At 31.0% G+C, this 13,409-nt stretch overlaps 1 protein-coding gene across 1 annotated transcript; it reads left to right on the forward strand.

Moving 5' to 3' along the window:
• Positions 1 to 7,098: 7,098 nt before the first annotated feature.
• Positions 7,099 to 10,963, forward strand: LOC124836740 (P-loop containing nucleoside triphosphate hydrolases superfamily protein). Its single transcript, XM_047311928.2, has 9 exons — positions 7,099 to 7,222; positions 7,302 to 7,371; positions 7,448 to 7,651; positions 8,144 to 8,325; positions 8,450 to 8,636; positions 8,713 to 8,924; positions 9,614 to 9,739; positions 9,842 to 9,945; positions 10,617 to 10,963. Exons 1-9 carry the CDS (start codon positions 7,192 to 7,194, stop codon positions 10,779 to 10,781), a joined length of 1,281 nt encoding a protein of 426 aa, XP_047167884.1. The 5' UTR covers positions 7,099 to 7,191; the 3' UTR covers positions 10,782 to 10,963.
• Positions 10,964 to 13,409: the final 2,446 nt, after the last annotated feature.

Genomic DNA, 13,409 nt, shown 5'->3' on the forward strand with positions numbered 1-13,409 from the left:
ACACACACACACACACACATATATATATGGGGTTTGCTAATGCGCGTACACCTGTTTTTCAGTTGGTACATTTTAGCAATGTGTACCGGATTTTAGTAGACAAAAATGCCCTTATATATCATGGATTCTAAGTTTTAAAGTTAAGGGTATTTTAATAATTTTCATTCTCAAAACTAAAAAAAGAAAGAAACCCCAAACCCTTGCTCACCTCCCTCATTCCTCTCAACCCTTTCTCTTTCATCTCTCTCACTCCAACATTTTCTCTGTCATCCTATGGTAGCCCCAACTGAAAAAAAATCAGAAACACTAGTGGTTAAACAATCTTAAAAAAATGATTTTATAATGAGTTTTCATTTTATAATTTTTGTCGTATCTAATTTTATCCAATTTTCACAAGCATAAAGGAATTGGTAATTGACTTGGAAAAAAAATCAGAAATACTCGCCGTTAAACAATTTCTTACAAAAAATGATTTTATAATGAGTTTTTATTTTATAATTTTTGTCTTATCTAATTTTATCTAATTTTCACAAGCATAATGACATAAAAGGAATTGGTAATTGGCCTGGAAAAAATCAGAATCACGCGTTGTTAAACAATTTCTTACAAAAAATGATTTTATAATGAGTTTTCATTTTATAATTTTTGTCATATATAATTTTATCTAATTTTCACAAGCATAATGATATATGAAGGAATTGATAATTGGCCTGGAGGGTTTTTTTAGAGATGATGATTCAACATATGCAGATGATGAAATTAGAGAGGTTAGTGAAGATGGTGAAATTAAATAGATCTTGAATGAACCTTTGCCTCAAGGTGAATATGTCAATGACTCAACTCTTTACAAAGACAAATTGTTTAACGACAAGTGTTTCTTATTTTTTTCAATTGAGGCTAGAGTAGGATGATAGAGAAAAGGTTGGAGTAAGAGAGATGAAAGAGAAAGGATTGAGAGGAATGAGAGAGGTGAGTAAGGGTTTGGGTTTTTTTTTAGTTTTGAGAATGAAAATTATTAAAATACCCTTAACCTTAAAACTTAGAATCCATGATATATAAGGGTATTTTTGTCTATATATATATATATATATATATATATATATATATATATATATATATATATATAAAATCTAAAGTATTTTAATTGTACTCAAGCAATTCATACATTACCAATATCATCCTAAGAAAGTACTCAAATCCATATTAACGTACATTCTTAAAATTTTTACTTTTATACATTTCCTATTTATTTCATATTCTTTTAAAATCTTTCACCAATTTTAGTTTAACTATAGCCAACTTAGTTCAACAATCTCAATAGAACATACAATCATACATATTACAAGATAATAACAATTTCAATTTCCTCATCAATATCATTTCATATATCATATTTCAAAAACTTTAATATAAACAAAAAATAATTATTTTAAGTAATAAAGTCTTCTTTTAGCCTGAGCAAAAATATTTTAGCTTGAACGAAATATTTTAGCTTAAGTGAGACTATCCTCGCTCGAGAGAAAATATGGCAGAAACTTGGTTAAATTGCAGTGCTATTTTTTCTTGAGTGAAAAACCTTTTGCTTTAGTAAAAATAAGACCGATAATAAGTTTAACTACAACTCATTTTTGTTTAAGCAAAAAATATTTCACTCGAGCAAAAATATAACAGAGAATAGGATCTACGTCTCTTTTCTATTTCTACTTGAGTGAAAATCATTCACTTGAAAGAAAATATTAGAGATCTACCCCTTCCAATAACATCATCCTAGTTCGAAATACCAATAAAGAGTTTAAAATTTCATATTCATCAACATATCAATTTAAAATGAAATACTTTAACCTCGTAATTTAAAAGGTCAACAATGCCAAATCAAACATTGCAAGTAATATATTCTACTCCAAACTATAATCCCATATTTCACCATACCAAGTACTATCATAATTTATTAACTTCCTTACCTAGTGCAAAAAAACATTATTTTCTCAAAGCTGCTCCTAAAACTTGAAATCTCACAATACCTAAACAAACATAAAATCAAAGATTTAAGCATATCATAACAATCATAGTTAAATAAAGATTCACTTTAAGCTATTTTGAATCACATGCATGGATCCTAAAACCACATGTGTCTCAATGTTAAACTAATTCAAAAGTAGAGAAAAAAGTGTATTTAATCTATTTTATATTCTAATCGATTAAAAGTGTAGATCTCTCTGTCGTGAATCCACTTGTGGTCTCTCATCGTCAAACCAATGATAAACGAACTTAAAAAGTTAGAGAAAAGATAAATAAAACTTTAGAAAAAATTCTAGAGAAATTGTGAATTATATATATAGAATGAAGTTTGATTAACATTGTAAGAGCCTCAAAAATCGTGTATTAGATGTGGTAAAGGGTTTCAAATAATGATATTGAGTTATTTTAATCAAAAGTATAAATAAAATTTTTTATTAAGGAGTTTCATTATCTAAAACATACTATCTCTCTATAACTATTTATCTTAAGAGCTTTCTGCCCTTTCTCTACAATTTCTAATCCTTTGTTCATCTATGTGAAGATCAAAGACCGCCTCAATGATCCTTGAGGCAAGATATTCCTTTCTAACCGATCAATTTCTGCAAAAGAGTAAGTTGATTTATACTATTTTCTTTAGGTTTAGGTGTTTTATGCATGTTTGAGTTTTTCTCTATCAATATGAAGTTTGGGTGTTCTATAAGACTCTTTGTCAGTGGTACTGAGAGTATGGCCTAATCAAGATTTTTTAGTGTGTAGGAGAAAGTAGGGCTTTTGGAGCTAGAAGAACCGTTATAGATTTCTTAGAGTCATCTAGTCATCAAACAAGTAAAGGAAGTTAATTAGTTTAATTATAGTTGATGAACAAGTTTTAATCTATATGATGATTGAATTTTGTGCTTCAGTTGTCAGATTATTTTTGACTTGTTGAGTTGGATTGTAAATGTTGGAATTGGTCTATGAATTATATGTTTTTGAATCTTTCAAATGATTGAATGATCTATCTGGTGTTTGTACTGAATTTTATCAATTGATTATATATAAGTTGAGAATTTTGGTTGGTTGTGCATCTGAAATGAGTATTTGATTGTGTTGCAAAGACTAGCAAGTCATAATTCTGCATAATTGTTACTCTGCATAATTATCCAGACTCGCTGGACGAGAATAATCTCGCTAGGCGAGCTTAAAGTCAGAGATCTACTGAATTTGATATCGTTGTGCGAGTTTTCTCGCTGTGCAAAAACAAAGTCAATGAGCTCACTAACTTTACCCTCGTTAGGTGAGTTTAATATTCAGACTAACCCTATCTTCTAGTAGATAACTGAGTGAGTTTTTCATGGGTGAATTATGTTCGTATTTTAAGTCTGGGAACTCTAGTGTTGAGTTCACTAGGAGAGTTATTCAGTCGTCAAGCGAGTATATTTGCACACAATACTCGCTAAGCAGTAAGATGGCCTCTCTAGGTGAGAGTGACATAGTTTAATACAACTTTCAGATGTGTTACTTATAAGTTATGTTATGATATGTTAATTTATAAAAGATATTATAATTGATAATATGTTATATGGAATTCATAATGTAGGAATTAATCCAAGGGGAATTGGTGATGATGTGTTGTAGTGTGAGCTTTAAAATATGGACGTTCTGAAACTATATATCCTAATATACTACTAACCATTAAACTCATATAGAGATAATGAGGTGGGGTTAGAATGACAAAAGGTCTTTACTCTCTAGACTTTGTTTCAGGTATAAAAGATTAACCTCGTAAGTAGTAGGGTGATAACCCTTGTGTTTATAACTTTGCAAAATATAAATATTACTACGAGTGCACACCTATATATAATGAATACATATGTCAAAGGATGTATATGGACAATTGAGTCTAGAGTCAACTAGTTTTGTGTTTTACATGGTTGTTACAATATTATAATTGTTGAATGAATATATGATGTAACCACTTGTATTATGAAAGTTCTTTTTAAATACTAGCTTACCCTACTCTATTTTCTATTTGTGTGATTTTATCTTTTGCAATGATTATCTATGTGTGTGAGTAGAGGGTAAAATAAGTGTTGACATGCCATTACTGGAGAATGAAGACTACTGGTTTATTAGGTTTGCTAGCACATAAATATTACTTTTTGAGTTAGTTTTTAGAGACCTTTACGTACTATAGTTATTATCTTGGATAACTCTAACCATATTTAAGTGTGTTTCCTTCAACCTATTTTCTGTTAATTATCAAATTTATGATATTTTATTTTATAATATATTTTATTAAATGAGATGTTATAAACATAAAATTTATTTATAATTAATATTTTTATTAATAAAATAAGTAGTTGTCATCTTTAAAATCATTACTATTCTTAACTATTTTTTAAGTTTTTATTGTAAAGATACTTTATTTTTTAATTTTCAAATTCAATTATAGATAAAATAAAAATATGAAATGTACATAAAAATATGGTTTAATGTCTCAATAGGTCCATATTTTCGTCCAGAATCTCAAATAGGTCACCTTCTTTTTCGGTGTCTCAATTAAGTCCTTATTTTTGTAAAATTGAATCAAATAGGGGCTTTCCGTTAAATTGAGATGACGCTGTTAAGAATGGTATGATGACAGTGTAGTTTTTTATTACGTGGCATTAAAAATCTGACTGAATTGTATTTTTTTAATTTTTAAATTAAAAAATGAAATATACAAAGTGGAAAGACCTTTTTAAGTAAGGGTAAAGTTGGAAAATAAAATAAAATTAAATGTTGATCTTCTCTACAACTGCAAAATCCAAATCTAAATGAAACTGGGGAAGTTGAGGTTTAGGGTTCGTGGGAGAATTTCATCTGGTGGTTGATTGATGAAACATGATTTTAACTCTTTCCAGTGGTGGTTGGTTGATGAAACATGATTGAGCAGAGGATTTTAAATAAATTTTCCAAAAGATTTCTCTGATATCCATGGCAAACAAAGTTAAGCTTACAACTGTTCGTGGTGTGGGCTGTAGTGGCAAAGATTTTTCTATTGTAGCTCAATTTAGGGGTTTTTCTAGGTGGTGCGATTCTGAGTTTTCTGTTTGCAGGTTGTGCGAAGGAGCAAGCTTCCATGGTTGTGCGAGATTTATGACGGAGGTGCGGCGTCCATGGAGTTTGGATGAGAACGAAGGCAACGACGCTTTGGTGAAGAGGCTTGCGGTGGACGTTCAGTGGCGATTTGGGATTGTTCTGTGGAAGAAATGCGATTTGCGATGACGACATTAATCGCAGCGTGAGGCTTCGTGATGGTGCGAACTGTAGAGACACGAGGAAGATGGTGAGGACGAAGGAGAAGGTGGCTGTGTGATGGTGGTCTTTCGCGGCGGCACATGGGATTGATGGTTGTGGCGTGATATAGCTGACGCTTGAGGGAGAAGATGCTTTGATAGTTGGTGGCCTTGCGGCGGCATGTGCGTGGTGGCTTCGAATGGAAACACCGCCGTTGATGGCGTGTTGAAGACGATCAAGATACTTGCGCGTGGAAGATGGGTGTTGGCTTGATGCGATGGTGCGGTGGCAAGGTGGTTGCTAGTGGTGGCTGATGGCGCCCTAGGGTTTGGTTTGGGAATTACACTTTCAGATTGTTGGAGAAGATGATGATGACATGTCAAGGTGGTGATGTGGCAGCATGTCATTGGCTGAAATGTATTTTCTCCCTAAAATGTTTTTTCTTTTTTAATTTTATGTTCAGGGATGACTATTGAATTTCTCAATGTAAATAAGAATGAGACTTTCAACACTTAATTTTAGATTTAATTTACAACTTTGTCCTTACTTAAATATCAGTTTTTACTCTGTATGCTTTATTTTTTAATTCAAAAATTAAAAAAATATAATTCAGTCACATTTTTAATGCCACGTAATAAAAAACTACACTGTCAACATACCCTTCTTAACGACGTCATCTCAATTTGATTGTAAAACCTTATTTGATTCAATTTTACAAAAATAAGGACTCAATTGAGACGCCGAAAAAGAAGGGGACCTATTTGAGATTCTTAACGAAAATAGAGACCTATTAAGACATTAAACCTAAAAATATCTTTTACACACAGAATAGTCATTCCATACCTTTATATTTTTTAAGAAATTATAATTCATTGTAATTGAAATATCAATAAAAAAACATTGATATATATATATATATATATATATATATATATATATATATATATATATATATAAAATAGAATCTTATTTATATATTTTTATAACAATATAAAGAAAATTCTTCTTTCATATTTTTATTTTAACTTTATTTATATTTAAAATCTATAATCTATAACAATATATAAAGGCATTTTTTTAGTGTACATATTTCATGTTTTTATTTTATTTTTAATAAACTAAAATAATTATATCAATATATAAAGAAATTCTCTTTTAAGTGCACACTTTATATTCTTATTTTATGATTAATTATATTTTAAAATGAAAAAATAAAAATAAATTATTCAAAGATTAAGAGCAACACATGTTATTTTCTTATATATATATATATATATATATATATATATATATATATATATATAAGATTAATATTTCCAACTATTAACATGATATTAATTGTAATTATGTAAATAGATGAATTATGTATTTGTGAATTAAAAATGGATGGGTCAAAATTTTGAAATATATTTATCTAAAATAAAATTTTACAGAATTTTTAAAAAAAATGAATAAAAGAAATATCAATACCATTAACAATTAAAGTTATAACATAATTTTATTATTAAAATAAATATTAAAATTGTGTATGAATACCATATTTATGACAATTAAGTAATTGCCATTACTTGTTAATTTAGTTTAAAAAGAAATTATTAACACTAAAAATAATTTTATACTATAATTTATTTATAGCATTTTTATTTTAAAATAAATATTTATATTGTAACCAATATTAAAATAATGATTATTGTTTATTCTGAAACCATTCATCCATAACTAACCTAACTAGTCAACTCTATCTACGGTTGCAAATATCAAACATCTTAATAACAGCTTAGTAGTGTGACAGTGACATTATCTGTTAGTGTTTTTGGTATTTTGTTTAGTAGTTCATTCTTTTAAACCGGACCTCTGACTTAGCTTGAAACTAGCAATCAGAAGGAAAAAGTACGATATATCAGCATCAACATGGGTGGTGGTGATTATATTGTTCCTCATGGTATTTGGTCTTCTGCTATTTCTTGAAAGAAAATGTTCTTTCTAATGTTTGATCAAATTATCCATGTCCCAATATTCAGGTACAGAGGAAGATTCTTGCTCCGAGGAAAATTCTCTCTGGTTTTCATCTCATTCCTCATTTGGTATCGGGTATGACAACTAACAATCACTTGGTTGACGTTAGAATAGAGTTATGGTGATGATTTTTTGATCTCCAATGTTTCAGGGACAGTATGATCTTGCAGGGTGAAAGAAACAAGATAGAAAGCGGGTCGATTTACGGTGAAATTGATGAAGAAAGCACAAATCCTTCTACGGTTAATCTTGAAGTCACTGAAAAGATAAAACCTAGTAACTACCTACAATGTTGTTCTGATGAATTGAAGATTCATAAAAGGGATTTGAAGAGGGAGAAACAAAAGATTTTGAGGTGTTTATTTGTTGTTTTTCATGGTTCAGATGGTTTGTTTGTCTAATAGTATGCAGCATGTTTAGGCATCAACAGTTGTTTGGTTCCTAATTGTGGTCAAGTAGGATTAGTTTTTCTATGATTTGGTTTGAGCACAAAAAATTTAGAATAGAATCATGTAGATTAGATCATAATATTTGTTAGTCAATATCTAATTTTATACTTGTTTTTTGTGCTTGTAATGCCTTGAAAGGCCTCATTTTGAGCTTCCCCTATGCTCTATAAATGCAGGCCTCTGCCTATCCTCCTCTTTCTTATCCTTATTTTTTTGTAATACTTAAGTATGTGATTGAAACTGATACTTAAGTATGTGATTGAAACTGATATGCATATCATTCTAAAATCATCTTAAATGTTTTTGAGAGTATGCATAGTTGCAGAGCTTATGAGTAAGGCTATTGCAAGTGTGATATTTAATATTGATTGTCATATATTGTGGTCTCATTGGCTCAGATATAAGCCTGGAGCATGGATTGAGAAGGTTGGTGGCTTAGAGAGAAGTGATTATGATGTACCAAAGACAACATGCCTCTTAATGGTTGGTCCAACTGGATCTGGGAAAAGTAGTCTCATAAATAGAATCTCTAAAGTGCTTGAGGATGACAAATTTGCACCACCAAGAGCACAAGAATCATGTATAACTTTTAGCGCATCAATTTACATATCAATTTCAAGAAGGAAGAAATAATTTCATTTCACGATAGCATATATGTTAGTACATTATTCACCTAAAGAATTTCCTATATCTTTTTATGCCAGATAACTCATATACAGAGAATGGAACATACTTCCTGCAGGAGTATATGATGCCAAGATCTTCAAATTCTTTTTGTTTGTATGATACACGCAGTTTGTCATATAACTTGGACAAAGATAAAGATGAGAACATTAGAATGATGAATGGTTGGATGACAAAAGGTGTCCGTCATGGAGAGCTTGCTGTCAGGTTTGAATATTTAATACACTTAATTACCTCATTTACTCACATTAATTTTTACTTCAATTTTGTAATCACATATCAGGAAAACAGACAATGAGAGATTGAGGAAAAGTCTGGAGAGCAAAGCTCACAAGAAAGGTTACTTTTCCAGTGAGACAAGAAAAGTTAATTTTGTAATATATGTTGTTAATGGTCTTCTGGTTCTGAAAGCAATGAAGAATGCTGGTGCTTTGGAGACACAGTACGTTGAAACAATTGTTTCTACTTTCAAATGCCCATTCCTATCCTTTAAAGGTACTTTCATTGCTCAACCTTCTATGAATGTTATACTGCTAGAATAATTTCTACATGATGCAACTGCACATTGATTCAGAATTCGTATTATCTTATATGAAGTACACATGATTTTTCTGACTTACTTGAGGAATGTGAAAGTGGGTGTTTGTCATCTTGATAGAAGGTGAGAGAAGGGGAGAGAGAGGGAGACAGAAAATGAATGTGCTAAGTTAGGACTTTTGGACACAGGACACAGGACCTTTGTATATTGTCTTGAGTTCATCTCTCTTTTCATTTTCTTATGATAGTTATACTATGTAAAAGCTTTTTGTTACTGACATCAGTTTATATCAATATGACAGTGAATTATAGAAGACAATTCTAGTACTATAAAACCTAGACAACCCATATAAAAGATTACGACATCCCTCTTATTCAAATTCTCAAGATAATGGATTGGTGGATCTTGTTTCTTATATACTATCCAGTTTTTTCATTTTTACTTGATATAAGACTCAGACTCAGACTTGAATTCCTATGAGTGCCAATGTAGTTTCTCTTCATAATGTATTGTACAAATTAAGGACTATGCGCTATTAACTTTGACATTAACCAGATCTCTCATCATTCATCTTATATACACCGTGGCGTAGACCAAATTACTGTTTCCTATAGTGAATATGATTGCTTATTTCTATTACCTACAGATGACAAACCAGTACTGGTTTTCACTCATGGGGATCTCCTTTCACACACTGAGCGTGCTCATGTACGAGGACATCTGGGAAGAGTATTGGGAATTCCACCCACCAAGCAAATATTTGACATCCCAGGTACCTTTCTAATTTTTTCACCTTGACACCTTTCCTCTTCATTGAATGTTATTTCATATCACTAAATTCATAGAAATTTAAGAGCTTTTATCTATTCTGCAGATTGTGATTGTCCAGTAACTGTGTCTGCCATAGTTGGAATGCTACGATATAGTCTTGCACATGCTGACAGAAATTTTCCTCGGAAATGCATTGTTGAGGATAAGGTATGTGTTATTTGCCCAAATAAATTCATTAAATGAGAAATGTAACCCTCCAGCGTTTGTGATTTCCATAGTTTTCAGCCAATAATAGGATATATGTTTAGAAGATAGAGTATAAGAAAGTGTGTTGATATCAGTTCTCTCTTACTATTTGTGCTCTCTTTTTGGTTTTTCCTATTATTAGGGTGTTAACCAAGCTATTACTGAAAATGAATTTAATGCTAATCTCATCCCTTACCAATTTGCTTAAACTTAAAATTGAGTATTTTGAAATAAATAATTTAAAATAAAAAACCATTTGTTTTAAAATTAGAAAATTAGCTTATTAAAATAAGTGGAAAACTGCCTATATTAAGCTCATTAGATAAACACAAAGCAAAGTCTTCTTAAAAGAATAAGTACAAACTAAAACAAGAAAATAAAGTCTTTTGTCATTGGAGCTGCATTGGAAATGAATCCGTCCTTATGAGATTGGTTAACATTTTTTCCTTTTATTTTGATGGTTTTGAAGGTATCAATTGTCTTTTTTTCTTTTCCTTTATTAGTTTCTATATGTTATTTGTCAAAAAGTCCTTTTATTTTCCATCATTCTTGCATATTAAGTTGTTTATAGTATGCTCTTTTGGCACTGCCAAAGAATAACTAATAAATTTGCTATCTGAGGGTGGTTGCAGGTTCATAAGGTATCTCTGTCAATATACATGATTATGCTGATTTTAGGAATAGGAGTGGCTATTGGCTTTGCACAAAATACAGAAGGACATGTTCCACATCCAAAAACAAGAGTTCTCAAGAGCAAGCCAAAGATAGAGTGGCATAAAATTAGGCACATATGGTAGTTATGAATATTGTTGATATGGCATAAAATTAGGCACATAATGCAGATTTTTAGTTTGGTTGATTTGGCAACACTTAGCATGAAAATGTATAGGAATTATCACAAAATATATTATAATATACCTTTAAATCACAATAATTAGAAGAATCTCATTTAATAAATCTTTGCCATTTATTATGTTTATCATTAAATCTATCGAGATAGTGGATTGGTTATTTTTTATTTTAACTTAATGTATTAAGTGAAAAACACTAAATTTAAAACTTTACTGTGTTTCTTTCCTGCTTAGAGTGTCTCTGTTTAGGGAATGAAAGAAATATAATAAATTTCTTAATTTTAATTTGTTTTACCTTTTCTTTTCTGAAATGTAATACTATTTTTAGGTTGAAATGTTTAGGAATTGCTCTTTCTATAGAAAAGATCTGACCAACACTTTAAAGTTCCTTAAGTTTTTTCAATCAACTCAACTTTAAAAAATAAAAAAATAAAAAAGTATCATTTTACTTATTGAACAACAATAAAGATTATTTAGATGAACTTTCAGAAATAGGAGACTTAAAAGGTGAAGATGAATAATTAGATGAACTTCTCCTGTTTATTGTGATTGGGAAGAATGCGAATTTCTAACTTATGTACCATGCAAAAACGCAAAAATACCATGTACAATCTACAAAAATTGAGGGTCAATAAAATTTACAGTTTTACTTTGCATACTATTTTGGTTTAAATGAATCATGTGTACTCATTATCAATATAATTAATAGGTGGAAGTAATTGTTTAAGATTTTTCATTTCTAATTATTTGATATGATCCACAGAACACTCCCTTTTACTGGTTACACTTCCCAAAATACTTTCTAATTGATCATTCATGGAAAATGCAACACAAGAAGATGGACTAAAAGTTGAATCATTGTAAAAGAAAGAAAATTTATTCTAGGACAGAGTTAGAACTCTTACAAGAAGAGCTTTTATTAGTAATCTTATCTACTGTCATATACTCTGAAGTTAGATATTGAGTTAATCAATCTCTGCAGGAACTCTTTGTTGAGAACTTAGTTATAAATACTTGTTCTTTATTAAGTAATTACTTAGTTGCTTGATCATGGATGGTTTTCAAATTTAATTACACTGAAAAAAAGATAGTTTAGCTTAGGATTAACATTGTAGAACTCCCTTCAATTCTGGGTTTGATCCAACTAATATTAAATAAATCGGTGAAACAATGGTTAGTTTCATTCGATCGCTGTAGAAGAATCCACATACTTACCCTTTGTTACTTGTGTCATGGCACCAATAGTCACCATTCCAACACTAGAATCAAATCACTACAACATTTGCAAAGCATCCAGTTTAAACAATGTCCTTTGTAAAAAAAAAATTGAGCACTGAAAAACATAACATTATCTATGATAGAATATCTTCTGAGTTTATCCATGTTGCTTATGACAGTAAATTTTCAAAGTGTAAATAATAGGGGTGGTGTTACTATGGACCCGAATCTAACCGATTGGTAAGGGTTGCAAAGTACATGTGGTAGACGCTTGAAAACGTCTTGGAGCCGCTCGGTCTCGACAACGGTTGAGCACAGTTAAGACGCAATTAAGGTCATAACGACTACTGCTAAGTGGTTAAGGTTTGCATTAATGACCATTAAGAGGTAAATTAATTGATCAGACTCCTTTAAACTCTATAAATAGGGGTTTACTTTCAAGGTAAAGGGACTTTTTGACTTTTGATTACTCATAATAGAGAAAAATTCTGACTTGATTTTTCAGAATATCTTCTGCAGGTCTCCCCCATCCGGTGTTTAATATCCTTAAGGAAGGAACAAGAACGCTCGACACCCAATATTACAAGATTATAAGGTCAGTCGGTTTGTCAAAGCTCAGAGCTAGGAGAACATTCGGTACGGAAGGAGGGTAGGCGGTTATCCTCGTCCTATTTCAGTAGAAACAGGTGGCAAAACGGGTCAATCAAGCCCATTTAAACTCGACTTAATAATGACCCTTCAAAAAAGGGTCAGGTCAGACTTATCCGTCAATTGAAAATGAATTAAACTTTATAACTTGGTTCGGCTGAACTGTCAAGCTGGCAGACTGGCTCACCTGATTTTATTTTACTGTCATCGAAAATCTAATATCACATGAAAACATACTAAAATGTTTTATGTTTTACATGAAAACGGGTTATGTCGGGCTGCTAAAATAAGAAGGAATTTAAAAACTTAGAAAGAGAAAAAAAATAATTGAAACCACGAAATGTGTAGACAAAACACAAAACAATAAGGATTCTTCAATTCACTACAATAAATTGCAAATTCGAAAAGGACAAATGATACTTCCTCGAGTTGCACCACGCCTGCTTGCCTTTTGAGCTAACCCTGAGCATCATATGATTCGGCACGCCGCCTGGGCGCCCTAAGTGGGGCGTTGAGCGCCAGTTTCGTGGCCTTGGACCCGTTTTCTGTTATTTTTATGTTTTATTTAAGGACTTTGACGTCTTAGGGATTGTATCTTTTGACAGAAGAGGCGCAAAAACCACCTTTTGATCCCTCGGAGGCGGATTTGGATGAGGAAGCTCTTATCTTCAACTTCTAGGGTTTTATCTTTCATTCTTTTCCATTATT

Source organism: Vigna umbellata, chromosome 5 (genome assembly GCF_029865625.1).
Source record: "Vigna umbellata cultivar VRB3 chromosome 5, Vumbellata_1.0, whole genome shotgun sequence".
Lineage (NCBI taxonomy): Eukaryota > Viridiplantae > Streptophyta > Magnoliopsida > Fabales > Fabaceae > Vigna > Vigna umbellata.

What these genes read in the sequence shown, in the direction of transcription:
- LOC124836740 (XM_047311928.2), top strand. Translation starts at nt 7,192, where the DNA reads ATGGGTGGTGGTGATTATATTGTTCCTCATG. An exon ending in TGATTATATTGTTCCTCATG is followed by an intron (nt 7,223 to 7,301) that starts GTATTTGGTCTT and finishes CCCAATATTCAG; the next exon opens with GTACAGAGGAAGATTCTTGC. An exon ending in CCCATTCCTATCCTTTAAAG is followed by an intron (nt 8,925 to 9,613) that starts GTACTTTCATTG and finishes TATTACCTACAG; the next exon opens with ATGACAAACCAGTACTGGTT.